General features: G+C 37.1%; 1 protein-coding gene across 3 annotated transcripts in view; it reads left to right on the top strand.

Moving 5' to 3' along the window:
• The window catches only part of Kcnt2 (potassium sodium-activated channel subfamily T member 2), a 377298-nt gene that overhangs the window by 88484 nt on the left and 266067 nt on the right, over positions 1-22747 (top strand). For all 3 annotated transcript variants that reach the window (XM_055624693.1, XM_055624692.1, XM_055624691.1), the window contains exons 2-3: positions 12711-12790; positions 15415-15514. In XM_055624693.1, coding sequence (XP_055480668.1) covers positions 12711-12790; positions 15415-15514 — 180 coding nt within the window. The remainder of the gene's footprint in view (positions 1-12710; positions 12791-15414; positions 15515-22747) is intronic.

Here is a 22747-nt window from a genome sequence, read left to right as displayed (position 1 = left end):
TGTGTGTGTGTGTGTGTGTGTGTGTGTGTGTGTGTGTGTGTGTGTGTGTGTTGTATTTATTCAACGTTAGCTTTTTCTTTTTAGAAGGTGTGACAGAAGCAGAAGGTCTGTTTGGTAACACAGGTTTCTTTTATTTATATGTTCTTAGTTCAGTCAGAACGTATGGTTTGCTTTTTTTCCTAGATCTGCTCCATGGTTGCCATGGCCATGCCATAACCCAAGAAAACAACTCTTCTAAAACATTTCTCTCTGAATTGACTTTTTTCTTTTTATCTCTCTTTCTTCCTTTCTTCTCGTCCTGTTTGGTTTTACCTTTGATCAGTTAAGCATCCACTGACTTCACAGGCAATCTATTTAGTAATAATTATGAGTCTTCCTGGTTGCATTCTCTATAAGCAGATCCCATACAGAAGGTGGGTGTTTGGTTATCCTGGGAACGTGTGACCAGGCAGCATAGCTCTTTGCAGCTAAGCTGAATCTGGTGTACCTGACAACCAGAGATTGTCTCACTACTGAAGGAGGGGAGTATGCCATATCTCCATGTCTAGCTGTAGGATATTTCACAGGAAGGCTTGCTTGGGGCATCTTGCTTGCATACTGTGTCATACTTGTCTGATATTATTGATCATTGTTGTATCTGTATATAAATTTGATCTGAAAAATTCTGAAAGTACCCTTTGGAGCATGGTAACAAATTTTATAATCTATTGAATTGTGTTTTGCAATTATAAGATATGAGTGCACCAAACTCTAAATAGTAGGTTTCCAGTGAGCACTGGGTGGTCTGCATCTAGATTCAGTTAGCTGTGAGTTGCCTGGCAGGACAAGGGACTGAATCTGGGTCCCCTGCAAGAGCAATGCACCCTTAATCATTGGGTCAGTACTCTATCCCCACTTTTCTCTCTTTTTACCATGTACTTTGTAAAGCAGAAATATCTTTCTCATGTCTTTTTCTATCACCCAAACTTGTTGAGTCCTTTCTGTTTGGTTCACTACCAAGTTCTTGTGGATGCTGAAGAAATGATTTCTGGGCCTTTATGGAAGTTTCTTTTTATGAAGCACTCTGGTACACTAACATACCCTTCATTAAAAAAAGTATTAGAAATGTTCATTTGTCAAAAAAAAAAAAAAAAAAACAAAACAAAAAAACAAAAAACAAAAAACGATGGAATGGAAGAAAACAAGTCTAAATTTCAGTTAATGTTGTACCATAGACAGAGGTCAAACAACAAAACATACAAAGATACAACAAAACAAGATATGAAACCAAAGCATAAATAAACCCTGCCATGGATCTAACAACTTACAGTTAGATTCAGTGTTAGAATTCAGAGCTAACAGGGAGGAGTGAAGGGCTGCTTGCCAATGTAGTGATGTTTTAAAAGGAAATGAGATGCTTCAGGCAGGCAGGGAAAAGGGCAGCTCTCAGAGAAAACAAAATAACAGGGTTCCTTTATTACAGGAAAAGGAGGATGTCAGAATTACCCTTCTCTAGGCTCCTTCAGTGTAGAATTCAAGAAACAGACTAGAAGGCATCAGGAAGAAAAAAGTCAACTTAGAGAATTAAATTAGGAAAGAATTTGGTAACAAATTCCTTTATTTTCTGAAACAGGAAAGGGGTTACATGCATCAACCAAATGACCTCATGTATACTGTCAGTCTGAGACATCTGTCCACAGTTATCTCACTTCCGGGTTTTCAGAGGCTACAGCTCCTATAGGGCCATGGCTCACAGGCCTGCAATGCTGAAGCCTGAGGCAGATCACTCTTGGTCGTTTACTGCCGGGAGTGCAGCTGCCTTACAGCCTGAGCTCTCTTGTTCCTTCCAGAATAGGAGAAAGAGGCATACACAGCAACAAGCATAGCAAGACCAGTGCTCTGTAATGGGTGTCCGTCCTAGGGATTAGCTTATGTAGAGTTGAGGTGACTGTTTATGGCTGAGCACTGGACTTGAGGTACATGAAGCACAGTTTACTCTGGATAATTGTATAGAGAAACTGCAGCCACAGCTTCATTCAGAGGGGACCTGGTAGCACTTATAATAGTCTGGTGGTTTATAGACATCATCATAACACATAGATTATCTGTAGCTCTCAGTTAGAACTCCAGCACCTCACAATGCTGTTCATAGTACTGCTCAGTAAGTGTCACATGTCCCTGTTGGCCCCTGGGCACTCTTTGGACCAGTGTCTTTTTCCCCACAGTCATAACAATCACATTGGCGGCCTGTCCCAGGGACAGACCAAAGCAAGCACATGCATTTGTTTGCTTTTAAACTCTGCTGTGAAGGCCGCTAGGGCCTCCACTGAGTCCTCTGCCCACTCTGTGTATACAAAGACATAATCTTTTGAGATACTACATTAGATGTCTAGACTATTCTCCTCAAAGTTGATTCAAACAATGGTGCCGATGATGCCCACAATAATGGTGCCCTTATTCATGTTACCCTCCACACTGATGTACACTTGATACAGCTTCTAGTGGCCGGTGCTATGGCATCCTCCATGGCAGTATTATTCTCTGTGCACTCAGAGTTTTCATAAATATAAAATATTCAAGGATGCCTAAAAGCACAGTATTTTTCTTATAGTAAGTTCAAATTGGTGGCACACTAATATTCACTGTTTTATGAACGGTCTCATTGATTTCATTCACTAATTCCATAATTCATAAATAAATTAATTACATGTACATCCATGTGGACACTGCAATGATCGTATTATTTATAAATAGCACACATGTAACTCTGGGTTCCTGAACTATATTCCCTGACTACCCTACCAGATGTCATCACTATGCTGTTTTTTTTTCCTTCCTTTATTTTGAATAATGCAGTTTACCAAATGTACATGGTTCTTAGAGTAATTTATCCAATTATAAATACTTTTGAACTTTATTAGACTGGAGAGCAAGTGATGTTCTCTTGCATGTTAAACTTGCATCTTTCCTTCAGCATCATGTTACAAAAAGCCTTTCTTACCGTCTCACACAGCCACAAGCATTCATTTCTATTCCAACTTTCCATTGTATAATTGCATGACCACTTCTCCATTTCCGTGTCTGGATATTTAAGTCATTTTGTCTTATTTACTATCTGTTAGTGCCTGTTAGAACATTTTGTTCCCACATCATAGTACTGTGGTGAGGTTTCCCTCTGGCACTTTATTTGGATTCAAATATTTAGGTAGTAAGAATTACTAGATACCAGGCTGTTTGCAGAAATGATTTTACTAACACACTCTCCACCGGCAAGCTGTAAACCCTCCTCTGCTTCCCATCTTTAATGTTTGGCGTGTGTGTTAATTTAGCAGAGAAAAGTACCACCCTATATTAAGATTCTGCAAAGGTAGTGAATAGAACTTTGTACATGTGGAAAATCGGAAAGGTTGCAGATCCAGAGCCAAAATGATCTTGGATTATCTTTAGTCCCCTAAAGACCCATTCGTTGTACTCCCCTCGCCCCCGTCATGTCTCTCTGACCCAACATCCTTTCAACTATCAGGTAAAATCTTTGGAATGGTTTGACAAACAAATCACTAACATCCTCCCACCCTGAAGCTAAGAAAGTCAATCGGTAATGGGTAATGTCTAAAACCTGCAGCAGAATTTCCCTGATTTCCAGGAAGTGCCTACCTGAACTCTCCACCAAGGCATTTGGTGAATGAGGTGATTTATGGTTACTTATGTGTCATATTCATCTCATTTAATGGTTTCCACAGTGGAACAATTCATTCATGCAACTTGAATCTGTGTTCACAGGACACAGTTCACTCACAATTTGCCTAAGAATAAGCAATCTTTCTCCCTTGGAGGTGAGTGCTGTGTTTTGTGCTGATAGCTATTTACTTTATGCCTATATGGATAGATACTTTGTTACTTATTAAAATAATCTTGCTTGACTTTCTTCCTAAATTTTCCAGGTATTTAGTTCCTTCTCTGGGAAGTGATACTTTATGTTTCTGTTTGTGCTTATTCTTTTTAATGGTTTATTAAAACAATGTACATATTTTATTTTAATTACTAGTTATTTCTCTCTTTCTGAAAAGAATTTTATCTAGAGACTGTTTGAAAGAGAAGAAAACCCCATCATGAAAAGTACCAGTAGAAAATGGATTCCCAGTAAAATGGAATTTTAGAGTAACAAAAGTCTAAAGGGCCACAAAACAGAAATATCACCACTGTCATTTTGAGACACACTTTTGATGTTCTTGTAAAAAATCATTGAGTCCTCACCTGTGCCCACTAGGCAGCTGAGGCAGGATGAAATGCCTGGCGTCTCTGCTCCTTTATTTTCTTTTTACTGTGTTCTTTTGTGTGGCCTGTTAATATTTGTTCATGTTGTGTAATGCTTTAAATATTCACTTTTAACTAAACATTTCTTTTTCCCTTTGTTGTTGAGATTATAATATAATCATACCATTTCTCTTTTTTATATTAATATTTTTATTTTTAAATAATTTTATACATTCACTTGAATCCCAGCTGTAGCCCTCTCCCTCTTTCCCTCCCAATCCTCCCCTCCCTCCCTCATCTCCTCCCTGCCCCCTTCCCAGTCCACTGAGAGGGGGTGTCCTCCTCTCCTTCCATCTGGCCCTAGCTTATCAGGTATCTTCAGGATGGTTGCAATGTCCTTATCTGTGGCCTAGCAAGGCTGCTCCTCCCTCAGGGGGGAGGGGAAGCTCATGAGTTCATGTCAGAAACAATTCCTGTCCCTCTTACTAGGGAACTCACTTGGATACTGAGCTACCATGGACTATGTCCCAGCAGGGGTTGTAGGTTATATCCATGCATGGTCCTTGGTTGGATAAACAGTCTCATAGAATACCCCTGTGCTCAGATATATTTGGACCTTGTGGGGCTCCCTGCTCCCTCTAGGATATACTAATTCCTCCTTCCTTCATGATTCCCTACACTCTGCTGAAGGCTTGGTTATGGGTCTCAGCATCTGCTTTGATACACTGCTATGTAGAGTCTTTCAGGTGCCTTCTGTGGTAGGCTACTGTCCTGTTACTTGTTTTCTCCTATTTCCAATGTCCATCCCCTTTGTCTTTCTAGATGAGGACTGATCATCTTGCCCCTGGACCTCTTTCTTATTTATCTTCTTTAGGTGTACAGATTTTAGTATGTTTCTCCTATCTTATAGGTCTATATAAGTGAGTATATACCATGTGTGTCTTTCTGCTTTTCGGATACCTCACTCAGGATGATTTTTTTCTAGATCCCACCATTTGCCTACAAAATTCATGATTTCCTTGTTTTTAATTGCTGAGTAGTATTCCATTATGTAAAAATACCACAATTTCTGTATCCATTCCTCTGTTGATGGACATCTGGGTTGTTTCAGGTTCTGGCTATTTATGAATAAGGCCTTAACACAACCTTCTCAGTCTGTATAGCATTAATTGTCTCCACGTTTTCGGGGTGACCATTTGGTATTGGGTAACCAATTGGTGTGCTCTTCCCTGGGGCAGACTATTTTTCCTGTTCTCAGCATTCCTTAATTGGTCCAAGGAATAGTAGATATTTGTGTAGGGTTGAGATCTTGTGGGCTTTCTTGGCTCACTTTAACATGTCTATTGTTGTTGTCTTTGCTAAACTTATGTTTTGGCAATCCTGTTGGTGGGAGTTTATGGGTGTGTAGTTTATAACTTCATTTTTGGTCTCTTCACTTTGGCTGTAGGAACAGATTGAGTCGTTGATTAAACCTTTACTCTTGAGTTGCTTGCAGTTCAGTAGCATTCCAAGCTTTCTTGGCAGACAGAGCTTCTTTCTATTCTATTAGACAGCTACCTAGGAAGATGATTTCTGCCTTAGAGCAGAAATAGTCATCTGAAAATTTAGATTCGGTAAAAAATAAGATGTCTTTAGGCTGTCTATCACAGACAGAACCAAGGCAGTTTTCAAGGAGACCATACCTATACCATGACTGCTTAACTAAATATGCTTCTTGAACCTTTGTTCCTATTCTTCCTGTATTTAAAACCTAAAGCTCTTTTCAGACCAGGCGGGTTTGGGGCCATTGGATTCAAAGTTTCTCCAGGCAGTATAGTCACATTGAATAAGCTTCCTTTTACTTTGCACCATTACTTATCTTTTTAATTGGAATAATGGGTGCAGGTGGCTGAGCTAAGCCTGGTAGGGCAGCTGGAGCCTGGGATTTTATCCTAAATGTCCAGTTATAGTTTGGAAACTTATTGTTTAAATATTTTTAAATCACTAAATCTGGATTTTCCTCTGAATGTTACACAGAAAACAACACAATTTTGTGGTAAATTTCCCACACTGAGAGGAGGAAGATATAAAGGGTCTAGTTGACTCCCCAGGAAGACATCAGATGTCTTGCTATATCAACCACTCTTTTCTTTGAGACAATCCTATCACAGAGCTTGACTGTGCCCACCAAAGCCATAAATCCCCCTGCCTCTACCTCACATAGCACTGTAATATCAGGGTAGCACCCACAGCCTGATATTCACTTGGTGTTGGGGGATTGAACGCCACTATGAATGCAGTGTGCATGCTCCAACTCCTTGAATAGTCTCTCTAGTCTCTGCTTCTTTATTTCAAGATATTTGATGTAATATATGATAGGAGCACCATATGTTTGTGAAGGCCGGGCAAGACCTGGGAACCTCAAAACTGGCTGCTGTAGCTCTTATACTGTGTCTGAAAGGTCTAGTGTTTGGCCTTCAAATAAGTAAGGAGTTGCTTTGACCAGTTGGAGCCTTGTTAACAGCAGTTAGCATGGTTGCCTCGAATGTACAGGATGAGCTTCAGCTTAGACTTGTTTGAGCTAAAGAGCTTGATTTCTACTGACTAGCCCTCCAATATCTTTTCAAAATATCTTCAAAATTCTAAGCATTGTTCATTTGGTTGTTTTTTGTTTGTTTGTTTGGTTTTTAATCTTAACAGTTACTTTGAGGGACTTACCTACATCTCTGGGATTTTGACAGCCCCTGTCCCAACTTTACTGTGATTTCAGTTTATGTTACACACATCTCCCTTTTCTATCATTTTATCCTTTCTTCTCTTTGATTCCTACTGTGTGTGTGTGTGTGTGTGTGTGTGTATCATAACTTAACATAGCTTACCTTAAATATGTTTTCAACATGGGTATTAGTCAAAGTTGACCAATCTTAGAACATAAACTTTTTATTATAAAACATTGAATATTTCATGCATTTTATTGGATCCATCCAAAATACTCTGTCAACACAGCACACTGAAGATGTGTGTTGATCCCATTCATATCATATACCGGTGTGAGACACATGCCTTGCTGTAGCTGGTCAGTATCTTGAGGGTATAACATGGTGCCATTATGGGACAAGATCAAATTGATTATTGATAATCCAGGGAAATCTGCATTGCAACCTTAGTTAGAAATTATGTGATCTTCCACCTTTTTATTTCATAATTTTGATCATGGAGCAGGAGGAAGCAGAATGTCTTTGTGATTTAAGGTTTACAAAATGTATCTTAGTACTTTTGCTTAGTCTCCATTTTTTGTTTCCCATGATAGGTTAAGTCAAATTGGATTTATTAAAATTAACTTATTTTGATTAAAATGGATGAGTGCAGAGAGTGAGCCTAACAAATGAACACTGTACAGTGATGTGTCAAACAGAAATCTAGTCTGATTGATTTCTTTTAGCTTTGCTATGGAAACTACACATTTAAGTACCTGCAAGTAACACAAGAAATCTTAAATACCTTCAAGTGTTGCTACCAGGCACTGATTCAAGAGTCAGCGGAGTTGGTACTTTTTCAGCATCCATGTCTACATTGGGAATCCTTTACTGACTGACTAGCAGTCCACATTCTTCTTTCTTTAACATCACACCTTTACAATAGTGCATATGTGGAAGATGGGATCCACCATACAGAGATTTGACCGAATGATTTGTCTAACTCAGTACAACACCAAAGCAGTAGACATTTTGTAGAAATTGTACCTTGAATTTAAAATTTTGATCTTTTGTTTTGATAGCAATATGAGCTAAGATGCTTTCTTGTGATTTAGCACAGTGAAAGCAACCTTAGCTACCTCTGGGATAAACAGGATAAACATTAAATAACATTCCACAGTGAACTATGTGTACACAATTTTAGGACTAGGTTTTTGGATGCAAATGAATTGTGGGGTGAAACTCTAATCCTTCCCTCAGTCTTCATCTGACCATCTCCTCCCACCATTTTTTGTACAACAGTCATATTGGATTGAGGATCCTTTCTAGTCCAGAATTATTTCATCTTAATTTAACCAACTAGATCTGCAGGAATTTTACCTCCTCCCCCATAAGCTCACCTTTAAAGTACTGAGAGAATGATCATCAATGTATCTTTTTAGGGGAGAGGATACACAATTTAATCTGAAGAATGTATCTAGAAGGAATAGAGGTAAATAGAGAGTAATGAAGTCCATTTGAAAAGGTGAAATTTTCATAAGTGTAAACAAAATTTAGTGTTTTCTGTGATGAGAACAGAGAGAACATTGTCCGACATGGGGAGAGACGGCACATTTCCTTCTTACTCATCAGATAGAGACCAAGCAAGGCATTACAATGGCTCATCTACAAAACAGCACATCAATGAGCTGGGTGAAAAAGTTCTTGGAGCTGCCCTGGGAGCTCTGTGCATCATCACGACATGCACATATAACCTTTGTTAAAAAATTTTATTTTAAGGAAGTTGATATTGGGGCTAAAATATGTCTTAGACCTTCTGTGTCCTAACCCAAGAGCCCAGAGTCTTACTAAGGCATCCGATTACTGTTGCGGTAAGGATGCTACGCATGGACTCCACAACCAATTCTGTGGGATCGGCGGCAGGCTGTCAAGCAAAGGCACCAAGTGGCACCAAGTAGACATGGAGGAGGACTCTTTTTGTAGACTGCTGTATATCTGCCCTTAGATCCCTAGCCATATGACTGATTTGGTATTCTGAAAAGATTTCAAGGTATCAACATAGAAAGTAGCAAAACAATGTTCCTTCATCAATATCCTTTTTGTGCTGCTAAAGTGAGGCCTACTTTAAAGTTATTAAATAAAAATTTAAAGATGAAAGCAGGGAATTTACAATTTAACAAGCTCTGGAGAGAGCTTTACACAAAATTCAAGTACCAGAGCAATCGAAGGAGAGGAAAATGGAAAACAAGTGTTAAATTAAAACACAGGTCATTATCATTAGGAAAGGTTTACAACCCTCTGTAGAGCCTCCAGCTCTACAGTAATTCCAAGCTTTTGGAATATAGAAACCACAGAAGGATTTCTAATTGAAGATGCTACATCATTTTAAAGAAGATAACACATCAAAAATGGTAATAGATATGGAAAAGTAACATCACTTCAGTACACGGCACAGCAAAACCAAAATTTCCTAATAATTATGATGACTGCATTAGCGATTAGAATATTGATAAATAAAATAATCCATTCAATCAAGCATTCAAAAGAAAGGCAAAGATGTCCCAAGAATTTGTCTGATTAGAAGGAGGTTTAATGGCATTCAATATCCATCCATCTCTGATGCAACTTGTAACGGAATATGAGGATTGATTGCCAGCCCTCTAGGGTCAACAGAAGAATTACTCTGAAGGCAGTGGGGGATGACTCTTACAAGAAAACCATATCATACTACTTGACTTATTTTTTACACAAAAGTAATTGCCAAAAGCTAATAACTCCAACACTACAAAATGGAAATAGAAAGTGTTCAGAATATTTTCAGATGAAAGGAGATATTTTTAAATTTTATTTTGATTTTTCTAAAAACTCAGATAATGAACACAAAAGGATAAAATATAAATGAGTTCAACACAATTACTTTTTAACTACAAATATGTCTATTCAAATACAGCGAAACATTATCAGGTAACATAAAATGGAATTGGGTTATAAAAAACATTCCAATAGAAGACCACCTAATAAAGATAGCAATTAAAGTTTTTTATTAAATGTTACCCTTGTCATATGTTAGAATAAATGTAGAAAAAAAAAGAGCCTAAATTTTATCTTTGGTATGAGCTTGTAATAAAAATGACATTTTGAGAAATGATGTGAGCTGATTTGCCCTAGTACATTATTTAAAACATCATTTTCTAGGGAAATTAAATTCAGATAAGTAAGTTAGAGGGAAGGCCAGGGGAAAGATAGCCTCACAGAAAAGGGGAGTGAGGGAAGAAGGATGAAGGAAGGAGGGAGGAAGAGAGAATGGGTGGCAGGCAAGCAGGCAGAAGAGAGTGAGGAGAGAAGGCTATGCCTGGAGGACTGACTTTACAATTTTTATAACTAGCTGAAGTCATGAAAAATATTGTGAAGGCAATCTCCAGTTTGTACTTAATCCCAGATTCCTTAGAAATGTAAATGGCTGGGAAATTCCAAACATTTATTCTAACTCCATTACCTTCTCTTTGACCTTGAAGAAGTTGTCATGTGATTAATCAAAGAAAGCTTTATTCTGTATTATGTGGATTTCATTTTATTCATACTTTTTTCACTTGTTCCTTCTTCCTCCTCCTTCTTTTTGTTCTTCTCCTTCCTCTTCTTTCTCTTTTCTCCTTATCTCCCTCTCCAACTAGCCTCGCTGATCCTACATAGGAAAAGAGGATGAACTTCTTGTCCTACCCTCCAAATGGTTTCTCTCCCCCCTGTATCCAAGACCACAAATCAGAAGCATTACATTCATTCGTTTTTTTTTTTTTTCAATTGTCCTCAACCTTAAAACCCATCTGTAATAATATATGTTTCAATAATGGCCATGTTTTACAGTGTAATATTAGCTCAATAAGATCAAGAGATTAATTAAGAGCTTTTTTTCAAGCAATTTTATAATTGGAGAGAAATTAGGAAGTGATATAATGAACAACTCACTAACATGCAAAAAAGTCTTTACTCTCTGAAGAGTAAAGCTGTCATTTTATCTTTGATACATTTAAATATGTCAGGGAACTCTACATTTCACAATGATATCCATTTCAGATTTAGTTATTCTGATTCATAATTCTCTGATTCTCTAGAAAAGAAGAATATTCTCTGTCAGTGGTGTTTCTGGTAAGGACTTGTCTTATTTAAATGATGTTGGCTGCCTCATTCTTTACGGACAATCATTCTGTGACTCTTCATAGCTGTTAAACTCCTGTGCATCTTATATTTTTTTTCTCAGGTGACATGCTTTCCATACTCCTGATTATTTTGTTTACATGATCTCATTATGTTTAAAAAAAATGTTCCTTAGCCAGTACTCATACTGGGCTCCAGCTACTATCTGGAGAATGGATGGACCGTCTTATAAATTTGATAATTCTAGGAAGCAAATCAGAATGGCCTTTCCTAAATGACTTGCATAATAGCTCTGTGTCCTTTCAAGTTTTGTTTTGTATCCATAACAAATTTTAACTGTTTAAGCTCAGTATCAGTGTTACAATTCCTTCATTTCACTTGAACTGAATTTTCATTTGATCAACAAGAGAAACGGGGCCAGTGAAGGACTTTAAAGATACAAACAGGGCTTTTGTGCCCGGTTGTGAGAGTGTAATTCTGTAGGAGAGTGAGCATGCACAAGAGGCTACAGACACCATGAGCTATTGTGGGAACGGGTGACTTTACTAAAGGGTGGATTAAGCCTGGCATCTTGGTGCCTTAGAGGGCTTGCTTTTTACAGCCTGATTCCAGTCCACTCTGTCCTCCCCTTTATAATCTGCAAACTTAAGATGCTGCTGCTCATTAGAACCTCTTTGCTGATCTCTCTCTCCATTTAAATATGCGACGAAATAAGTAAACAGAAAGGGAAGTGTTGGGCAATGTCTGTCTCAGGTAGGTTCTAGGTACAGTGAAGTGTTTGATAAAAACTGCTGCTGAAGTCCTGCCTTTAAGTGGATCAATGACGACATTCCCTGAAGATCAATTTTTCATTCATCTACTTTTTTTTTTTTTTTTTTTTTGAGAAAAGGTTTCTTTGGGTAGCCATGGCTGTCCTGGAACTCACTCTGTAGACCAGGCTAGACTTGAACTCACTGAGATCTAACTGCCTCTGCTTCCAGAGGGCTGTGATTAAAGGCACACACCACCACCTGCCTATCATTTCGTTTATTCTTACAGCAGGAAAATATTTGGGAAAATAACTCTGTGTGTGTGTGTGTGTGTGTGTGTGTGTGTGTGTTGGGGGTTCATTTTAAATATACATTAAGGTTTTAAATTTTTAATGGTCTTTGAATCATTTCTGTGAATTATTAACCACCAATTTAGATAATTAAGTTAAATGTGCATGATATTTGAGCTCTGTTTAAGACTAGGAAGCAGAAAATTCTTTTATTTTTTAAACAACAATTTTTTTTATTTTTATTTTATGTACACTGGTGTTTTGCCTGAATGCATGTCTGTGTGAGGATGTCAAATCAGTTAGAGCTGGGTTACAGACAGTTGTGAGCTGCCATGTAGGTGTTGGGAATTGAACCCAGGTCCTTTGGAAGAGCAGCCAGTGCTCTTAACCGCAGAGCCATCTCTCCAGTTCCCAGGTTTCTTTTCGTGAAATAGCACTACTGTGTTTTAGTCAGTTTTCAGTTTCTTTGGTATATAATTCATTCCAAATATATGATACATTAATTCAAATATTTTTGTTTTTATGTATCTGGAGAACTGCAAAGTCAGTTTCTACTCACTTCTATAAAATATAGAGTGAAGAGTGAAATTTGTTTTTATTTCTGTTTTCAGGGTCCAAGTTGAATTCTACATGAATGAAAACACATTTAAAGAGAGATTAAAATTGTTTTTCATAAAAAACCAACGATCAAGTAAGTTTTTGCCATCACTGTTTTGCTCTTTGAAAAAGAATCGAACTTAAAATTTTAGCTGTGTAATGTCTCACAAAATCATTGTATGTGTAACAGAATAAAATTAGAAGAATGTTTCGTGGGAGTAAATGTAAAAAAACAAAACAAAAACTGAAGATGCTACTTCAAGTAGTTTAAATGTCTCTTTAATATTTTAAGTTTTCAACTCTCACTTGAATAAGTCCATCCCTGTGTACCCTATTTGAGTTCTGAAAAAGACTAAGGAAAGTATTTTAAGTAGAGTATAACTTTAATCTCATTACTCAGATGATGAGGCAGAAGGATCAGAGAGTCAGTCATAGAACCTTGAACAATGGATAATGCATGGGGGAGGGACTTGTAGGTCCTGTGGCTCCCTGAGTAGCTGTTGGCAGTTATTAGGTGCTAGGCATAAGGAAGTCATTTTGTTCATTGGTGTAGTCACTGGATAGATAATGCTCATGCCTCTGACTTATACTCTGGCTAGTAACCCCTATTAATCTCAATGGTTTTGAAAACAAAACAGGATGTGAAAATAGGAGGGGATCTAATTGGGAAGCAGAAGTAGCTTAGCAAGAGGGGGAGGGAGAATGATAAAGTAATCAGGGTGCAAATAATAACAATACATTATATGCTTTTATGAGGCAGAATACTTTTAAAAACATCATGGCCATCCTTTGCTATAGAGAGAGTTTGAGGATACCTCACAGTACAGAGCAACTACCAAATGGCCTTGGATTATAGAGTGAAAGCTTGTCTCAGAAACTTCCCCTAAAGAAGTTTTAACAGTGACAACAATTATACCCCACAATTTTATTGACTTAATCTTTTAAATGTGAGGATTGTGAAAACTGTCATTGTTTGTCAGTGTTTCAGAGTTAGTCCTGGTGATACTAAGCATCAAGTGCTTCCTGAAGTGTAAGGATGGATGTTGTTCTTCCTGTGGAAACTTGACATTAGAAAGTGTAGGAGGAATGTTGAGTTTAATATCCCAAAGATTCTTTTTAAGAAATTGGGAAGCCAATGAAGACAAAGAGAAAATAAGGCTGGGAACCCTGCTTAACCCTGCCTAGGTGTGTGATTCTTGCTACTTTGCACAATCCTACATGTTTTTCAGACAGCTTATAATAACATGATCATTGCCGTCAATGTAAGAAACCAGAAGAATGTAAACAATACTGGCACAGAGTTGGGGTTGTGGACCTGTTTGCATTGCTCTAAATTGAGTTGTGTGTCTTCGGGTCACATTCATAGAGAGAATTCTGGTTTGTGAGAGCATATCCATATCCTACCTATAGGAAATACATCAGTAGTTAATCTGTACTGGTGAGATATTCTCAGTGATAGATGAGCTTCAGGGTTAAAGATGAAAATAAAAAACTACGCATTCCTAACTTTATTTCCAGGGAAGACCCATCAGTAGATATTACCTAAAGGGGTTATGTCATCTGAATGAAGGCTTCTTCCATGCCATTAATCAATGTTAAGCCAGTCATTGAATACTCACCTGACCAAAGAGGAGACCCATTTCAATGAAATTATAAGCTATATGATGAAATAAGACCTTTCAAGTTGGTGGTATTTTCGTTCAGAATGTTTTGTTACCCCAAAAGAGATGAAGCTAGAACTGAAGGTAACCCACAAAACCCCTCAGCACTTTAATAAAAAAACCTAGAAATGATGGCACAATTAAAAATTTTACTGTTAAGAAATGTTATACACACATTCCAGAATAATAGAGTAAAAGGTGACATTTCAATCTGGATTCCATCAAGTAACAATTATTGGAAGGCCTTTCTCACAGTTTTATGCAAAATACACAATGCAAATACCACCGATAATTACAGGAATGGTGGTTTGTTAATCAATGGGAGCATGTTTACTTAACCTTCATTATCCCTCTTCATCAAGTATCATGGTCCTCCTGACTGTAACCTAAGCATTTTGTATGGTATATACATGATGCTCTTAATTTTCAAAAAAATTATGATTCTATTGACACTAAACCTTGTTTTTAAGAACTTCAATTTTCCCAGTTTAGTATAAGAATGTTTGTCCATATGTGTATTTGTCAGCAGAAGCTATTATGACTTCTCTTTGTAAATGATGACATAATTATTATATAACCTATAAGTACAGAGATGATATATACTATAATATAAATATAATAGAAAAAGTATCATGCATAATTATATAAACTTGTTTCCTCTGTAATAAAATCAGCCAAGTGCTACAGAGTCATCAATATGCAGCAGCTTGATTTTTGAGCTAGGTAAATAGTCCCCAAACAGTGATTAAAGTGCTTAAAGCTGTAGGCAGACAAACTTGAACCAACCTTGACAGGATTTTAAAACCCAGATTTCCTGTCTATGGAATGCTTTCTGTCAATTGTAGCTCATGGATCCTATGATGCTCACATTTTATTTTAGTAGTTGTGTAATTAAAATTCAACTACCAAGAACTTCAGTACATTTAGACAATTACAGCCTATGCTTTCTAAATATCTTCTACATGTTGAATTGAAAGGTGATATTTTTGACAACTCTTTCTTTCTCTTTTATGTACTATGTTCAAATGAAAACCAACTTTTTGTTGTTTGTTTAAAGGTCTAAGAATCCGCTTGTTCAACTTTTCTCTCAAATTGTTAAGCTGCTTATTATACATTATCCGTGTGCTGCTTGAGAAACCTTCACAGGGAAATGAATGGTAAGGTTTCTCTGTGTAATAGCCACAGTATTTTAATTGTTTTGAATTTGAAGGGTGTTACACAGAGTTCAAATTTCAATGATGTGAGAGATTTGTATGAACCGATTTGATATTTAAGTAATTCATATCTTCCAAGTTTGGGGGGTACATTACTAATGAAAGATAAACTGAACTCTGTCCATGAACATTGCTGTTGCTAATGAAAGTGTTGTAAATATTAGCTTAAAATAGACTCATCTCCCTACAGACTTGAATGTCTTTCCGAATTATATGTGCCCTAGAGGATGCCAGCTTTCTTTATGCTTTCTGTTATAATGCATTCTTCCCTCAATGGAAACACTCAAGAGTCTCTCAAGATGGTTTCAGACAATGTATATTTATTTAGTTGAGTGATATTAATTTATTGATGTAGTCTAGATTTTTTCATTTATAATCCTGTTATTTTGCTTAATTTGTGTTTTACTGTCTTAGTGCCTTTCTCTTAGGCTCCATCCTTTGCTAGAAGAGTAGAGTCCTGAGTGTGTAATGACGTTCATGCATAATTTTGATCTCATTAACACTCAGGACTCCTGGCCTATCTAATAAGTTTACAATGTTTCAAAGGAGAAATTAAATTCTGATAACTAACTCTGGTTATAAGTTTCTCTCATGAAATTTTTACCTTAAGATAAAACCGAAGTACATAAGAGAGAAAATGAGTTTCTCATATTAATTTAAATAAATTCAATAATCTAGCTTGTTTAGAAAGTGACTGTGCTTTTGAGTTTATTTAAAGATTTAGAGAACAGATGAGGATTATTAAGTGCATTTGTGAAGTTTGGCTAGTGTAATATCATGTGTTGTAATTCTTTGTGAATATGAATTATGGTGAGTTACTTTAGTGAGTCCTTGCTTTATCTCAGTCATCTTAGTTACTGTAAGTAAGGTTATAGACACGCTTATTGGAACATTCAGTGTTCTGTAGGACTCTCCTGCCTGTATAAAAGATTTTCGGTGATCCTGCTATTTTATAGCATTACATTCATTCACGGTATATATTATTTTCTTCAACATACAGTTAATTTTATCGTATCATTCTTAAATCAGAAGCAGAGGTTTGCTCATGTTTGCTATTTCTTCTGTGGGACCTTCATGACAAATCTCATTATGACTATTTTCCAGTTATTATGGGGGTAGTGCCTGATTTTCTCCCACATTCGAAGTACATTCCATACTCAGATTCTCCTCCTGGATGCCCAGAATGCATCCTAAGCTTACCATATTCCAATCAGCTTCTGTACCGTTCTTCCCTTCCATGATAAAGAACAACATTCTCAAACTTCTCCTCTGCCCACAGCCTTCTCCACTACAAGTGATAATTCCAACTGAACAGTGGCTCAGACCAAAATTTTTGGAGTCTTCCTTTTGTCTGTAACAGATGCAAACTTATTAAGAACATTTTGTTGTTGGTACATTCAATATCTACCCTGCTCTCAATTGCTTTTCAATGTACCTCCAAAATACGGGCTACATACATTCATTAGAATTGCTGTAATAGCCTGCTAGTCAGTCTTGATAGTCTATCAATGCTCATTTTTGGTTCATTCTCGATGTAAGAGTCATTGTGCCAATAAAGTGTAAGCCTTTTGCACCTGTTTTGAATGACAGGCGCTTGTATTACATCCTGTTTTTCCTGTAGCTTCTCCTCTGACTGCTCACCTTTTTCTCCCTTTTCTCCAGACTCACTGACTTTGTGTCTATTCTCATGTCCCAGGAGGTTTATGTCACCTCAAGGCCTTCCAGAGACATTTGCTTATTTTTCTCTAGTGCTGTTATCTCTTTTACACATTGTACATATTTTTCTTGCTAGCTTTACTTCTGGAGTTTTCTGTGAGTAATAGAATAGACGTAGGTCATTGCCTGAATCCTAGAGGCTGGCACAGTGAGCAGTAACCATTTTCTACATGAGTGAGCAAACAGACATGTAAATGACATAGTTTTATATTCTAACTCTTGCCTGTGTCTCTTCATTAGTTTCCTTTTCCAGATGTGGTGGCCTCCTCAAAGTCCCTAGGACATCTGTACCCTCGTTTATGTTGAGGCCTCTTAGAGACATGTCTTCCCTGTGAATCACAATTCATCCTGTTAAACCTCTTTCTAAGCTCCTGGACCATGTAGGACATCAACTCTTTGGCTAATACTTAAATATGACGTCTTTACCAAGCATTGTTCCCTATAGCCCATATCTGCACTGGATTGGGAGTCTTATCTGGGTACTGACTGCAGGGCTCAAAGATATTTCTCTTAGACATCCTAATGAATTGGCCTTAAATCTCCCATCTGTATTCCAGAAGTTTGCTGAGATCAAGGTCCATGTTGTCTTTTAGCTCATATACTTGGCATAGGTCTTGTTCTTCTGTTAGTGGAACTATTTCTATCAATTTTATTGTTTTGCAGTGAAGGCTATCTAGAGATGGCAGTTATACCAACAAATTACATGCTCTGTCTTTGTGTGATTAAAAAAGTGCACCTATGAAAATCCTTCTATAAAATACCAAAGTAGTCTTTAAAACATGGTGATTTGTGAATAGAATATACATTAGAGGCACCTGAAAATAATAAAATGATGTGTGAAGGATGCTTCCAAAGGAAGCAGTCATTGGTGAATGACAGCAGAGTTAAATTATATTTGGAAACATTAAGAGAACAAAGTTTCCTACAATTAACTTCTGTATAATATTACTAAGAATATTCAGTCATAATTACAGAGGATATACATTTGAAAAACCAGATTACTGTAATTAAAAAACATAATAAACTAACTTATGTCTCCATTTCGAGTACACTGTTTTGTTTAGTTCCATTGTCAATAAAGCCTTGGTTAATGAAAAACAGAAGTGGTCTTTATGGGTACAGGCTCTATTTTAAAATAATGAAGCTAATTCAGCAAAGAGATTTATTTAATTATAGTTTCTGACCTGATAAGGCTGCAGATATTTTGAGCTGTTTTGCCTTATTTTTAAGCCTCTCCCAGGAGTCAAACTGATATGAAACTATTACAGTATTGATGAACAGAAGATAGGAAAATAATTTTACTGTAAATAACTGAAATTCTGGCTACTGAAAACCTTGATACTTGTAGGGTGTAGGTAGGGATTTCAAGGTTGTAGTAGAGGAGACTGCTCTGAGTGGTTTGTGGTTAGACTGGAAGAAGGGCTGCGTTTACTCGGGGCCTGCAGAAGGTTACATTTCAATTTTATCTAATGCATGCCTTTGTTTTGCCTTTTGAAAATGTTTAAGTGATTATAATTGTTATTTCTGTTACTATGATTAGCAGTATTAGTACTATTTGTGGTAAAAGTAATAGGTGGCAGCGAGAAGTCAGGAAGCATATGGTGATGGTTAGTTTTAATTTACAAGACAATCAAGAATCCCCTTGGAAGAAAGTCTCAATAAAGATTGTAAGCAATTGTTTTGATGTCTTGATTATGTTAGTTGAGCCAAGAATCCCTGCCCACTCTGGGCAGTGACAGTAATTTGATTTTAGTCTTGGACTGTATAGAATGGGTAAAGCTAGCTGAGCACAGCCATGCATGCATTTATTCTCTTCCTGCTCTTAACTGTGATTTTGACAAGCTGGTCCAAATCCCTAATGGCTGTGATAAAATCTATCCTGGAATTGTGAGCTAAAATAAACTATTGCTCCCTTTAGTTTTGTTGGAGCTTCTGAAAAAGAAAGGTATGCACACATGAATATTCTGTGATTTTTGAAATTTTGCAGTTTATACTTAAAATCAGTGCTTAATGTTTAGTGTGATCAAATTTTAAAGATTATTCCTACCTAATGATAAAAGTTATTCAAAGAACAAATAGAAATATGGCAATGTCTATTAAATATTTTATCAACTATAGCAATGAATATTATAATATAAGCCTTTTTTCTCATTTACTTACTGTGTAGATTCAACGCACACCAACTAACACAAAATCTCAAACTTTCATTTTTTTCTTAGGAAAACTTCAATACTGATGTTCCTAATACATTGGAAACCTTTTCTTTCTTTTATTATTAGTATTATTATTATTTTTAATATCAATTACAGTTTATTCACTTTGTATCTCAGCTGTAGCCTCCTCCCTCATTCTCTCCCAATCCCACCCTCCCTACCTCATCTGCTTCCATGTCTCTCGCCAAGTCCACTGAGAGGGGAGGTCCTCATCTCCTTCCTTCTGACCCTAGCCTATCAGGTCTCATCAGGACTGGTTGCATTGTCCTCTTCTGTGGCCTGGTAAGGCTGCTCTCCACTCAGGGGAAGGTGATCAAAGAGCCAGCTACTGAGTTCATGTCAGAGACAGTCCCTGTTCCCCTTACTAAGAAATCCACTTGGATACTGAGCTGCCATGGGCCACATCTGTGCAGGCATACTAGGTTATTTCCATGCATAGTCCTTGGTTGGAGTATCAGTCTCAGAAAAGACCCCTGGTTCCAGATTTCTTGGTTCTGTTGCTCTCCTTGTGGAGCTCCTGTCCCCTCCAGGTCTTTCTATCTCCCTCTTCTTTCAACCTTTTCTTATAGAAGACTACAAATCACACACATACACACACACACAAACACAGACACACAAATACACCATGGCATCATAGCATAAATATGATACATATACAAATGCAAATCTCTTTTTAAAATTTTATTCGTTTTTTAAATTAATTACAGTTCATTCACTTTGTATCCCTGCTTTATCCCTCTCCCTTGTCTCCTCCCAATTCCACCCGCCCTTCCTCATCTCCTCCCTTGCCTCTCCCCAAGTCCACTGATAGGGGAGGTCCTCCTCCTCTTCCCTCTGACCCTAGCCTATCAGTTCTCATCAGGACTGGCTGCATTGTCTTCCTCTGTGGCCTGGTAAGGCTGTTCCCCGCTCAGGGATGGTGATCAAAAACCATCCACTGAGTTCCTGTCAGATATAATCCCAGTTCCCATTACCAGGGAACCCACTTGGAGAATGAGCTGCAAATCTCTTACTGTGTGCATTTTTGGACCATGAATTGTTTCTAGCATCCCATTTTTTAGAAAGAGGAGAGCATGAAGAAGAAACACAGACTTTAAAAATTCTTGGAATGTATCTAACTTCACTATTATTGGAATTTCATTGAAGAATCCTGCAAGAGCGTCAGTCATATCATCCGACTTTGAAAGGACAGGGATGAGTGTTTGGTTAGGATAGCTTTTTGCATTCCAGTCTGCATGGCTTGGGAAGGGAGGAAGAATGTTCACCATGAATGAGGACTGTATCCACAGCCACCACGCTGAAAGCCTCTGGAGATCGAGTTTTCAAGTGAAGGCTCATCATTGGCATGCTTCATTTTTGCTTGTCTGACTTGGAGTTAGGGCTTTTACTTATAATGTTTTGCAACATTATGTTTCTGAAAAAGTTTTTCAGCATGTAGGATAGAATGCTATGCTTTCATATTCTGGTCAGTACTAAATTGTGTACACCTTAGCAATGTGGGCCTCATAGTATGGCACGTGCTTAGTTTCTCCTGTGTGTTGTGGGTTGGGGGGGTTAATTCACTAGCTTAGTTTAGGTACTTCGTAGTGCAGGCCCACATTGATCGTTAATTTTAAGAGCCATGAAGGGTCTTTTGAACCCATTTTTATGACTTTGCTCCACATGTCGACCTGGTTGCTCTATTGTGTGTCTTGAACACTAGGACTTTGTTCTGAATATGCTACCCCATGACAACAATAGATGTCAAGGTGGCTCTGGCACTTTGTGCATTTATTTTTCATGACATGAGAGAAGCCTATGTGAGTATGCTGCGAATTTTCAACATTTGACTTTTTCTATCCTCGCACAGTTTGGCTCTTCTTCTATCTTAATAGTGCTTGATACAGGAACTTTACCTATTTGCATAGTCACACTAAGCACAAATTATGTGCATTTGCAGTTGATTATTTTTAATTGTTTTATTGTAATTATTTATATCTATAAATAGTACAGTTGTTCTCTATTATTATTTGGTGATGAGTTCATGTAGATTCTCTATAGGTGCACACCCATGGCATATGCCCATGTATGTGATTAGTACCCAATGTTCATGAATGCGCTCAGGGTCATAAAGCCATAATCTTGATGATGATCATGATGTTTGGCTGTAGAGTTCTCAGATAGAGTCCAGTTACTTTTCTCTTATAAATAATACTGTAGTAAATATTACATATATATGTATGTATATTTAATATGGTTTTTTCCTTTCTGCTTTTGTTGTGAATGAGACAAAGCTTGGTCACTGTGGTGTAGATGTCAGTTCTCATTACATCCCTCCATTGTGTGTGGGCTTTATTTAGGAATTTGTAGAGTTACAAAATCATTCTTGTTGTTTATGACAAATTCCTTCTTTATATTCTGTAGTTTTGACACTAGTTTTTTACAAAATGTACATTTTTCTATATATTTATTGAATTTTATATTGAATTGGCAGAAAACATTAATTTCACATCTCCTAAATTTAGATATTAGAGATTTATACATAAGTATGTCATTTATCTTATATAATATAATGATTGCAAATCTTATTTTAGTTCAAAAGTATTAAGTTTAAAGATAAAAATCACAGCCTAAAAATCTTTCATATATATATAACTATATCTTATATCCACCATAATTATTAATTAGTTTTCAAAATATTTAGTGTTTATTATAGTAGTTTATTTCATTTCCAAATTATTGTGATCCATTTGATTATTTGTAAGTTTTATAGCACATAACTTTCTGTCTTAATTTTATCTTATTAGTTTATGTGAGGATATTTTGCCTTCACTTATGTTTGTGCACCACATGTGTGCTTGGTTCTGTCAGAGGCTGGGAGAGGCTGTCAGATCTCTTGTAACTGTAGTTACAGACAGTTGTGAGCTGTCATTTGGGTGCCAGGATTAACAGAAAGTCCTCTGGAAGAACAACCCGTGCTCTTAACCACTGAGCCATCTCTCCAACCCCAACACCTATTTTTTGTATCAACTAATTAAATACTGAGCCAACATCCCTCTCATACTTTTTTGTTTGTTTCTTGTGTTAATGAAAATGCAGAAATGTTTCAGGAAGGATGGCAAGCTCACAGCTATCTGCCTTTCTGATCCCATCCATCACATCATTCATACTGCCTGACTACTCTGGTGTGTGTGTGTGCACTCAGTGAGGTACTAGGCTTATAAGAGTGTGTAAAACAAAAATAGTATTTGATGTTCTAGATCTTCTA

The sequence above is a fragment of the Psammomys obesus genome, unplaced genomic scaffold (genome assembly GCF_907164565.1).
Source record: "Psammomys obesus unplaced genomic scaffold, mPsaObe1.curated_primary_1811, whole genome shotgun sequence".
Classification (NCBI taxonomy): domain Eukaryota; kingdom Metazoa; phylum Chordata; class Mammalia; order Rodentia; family Muridae; genus Psammomys; species Psammomys obesus.
This window is presented reverse-complemented; position numbering and strand designations above follow the sequence as displayed.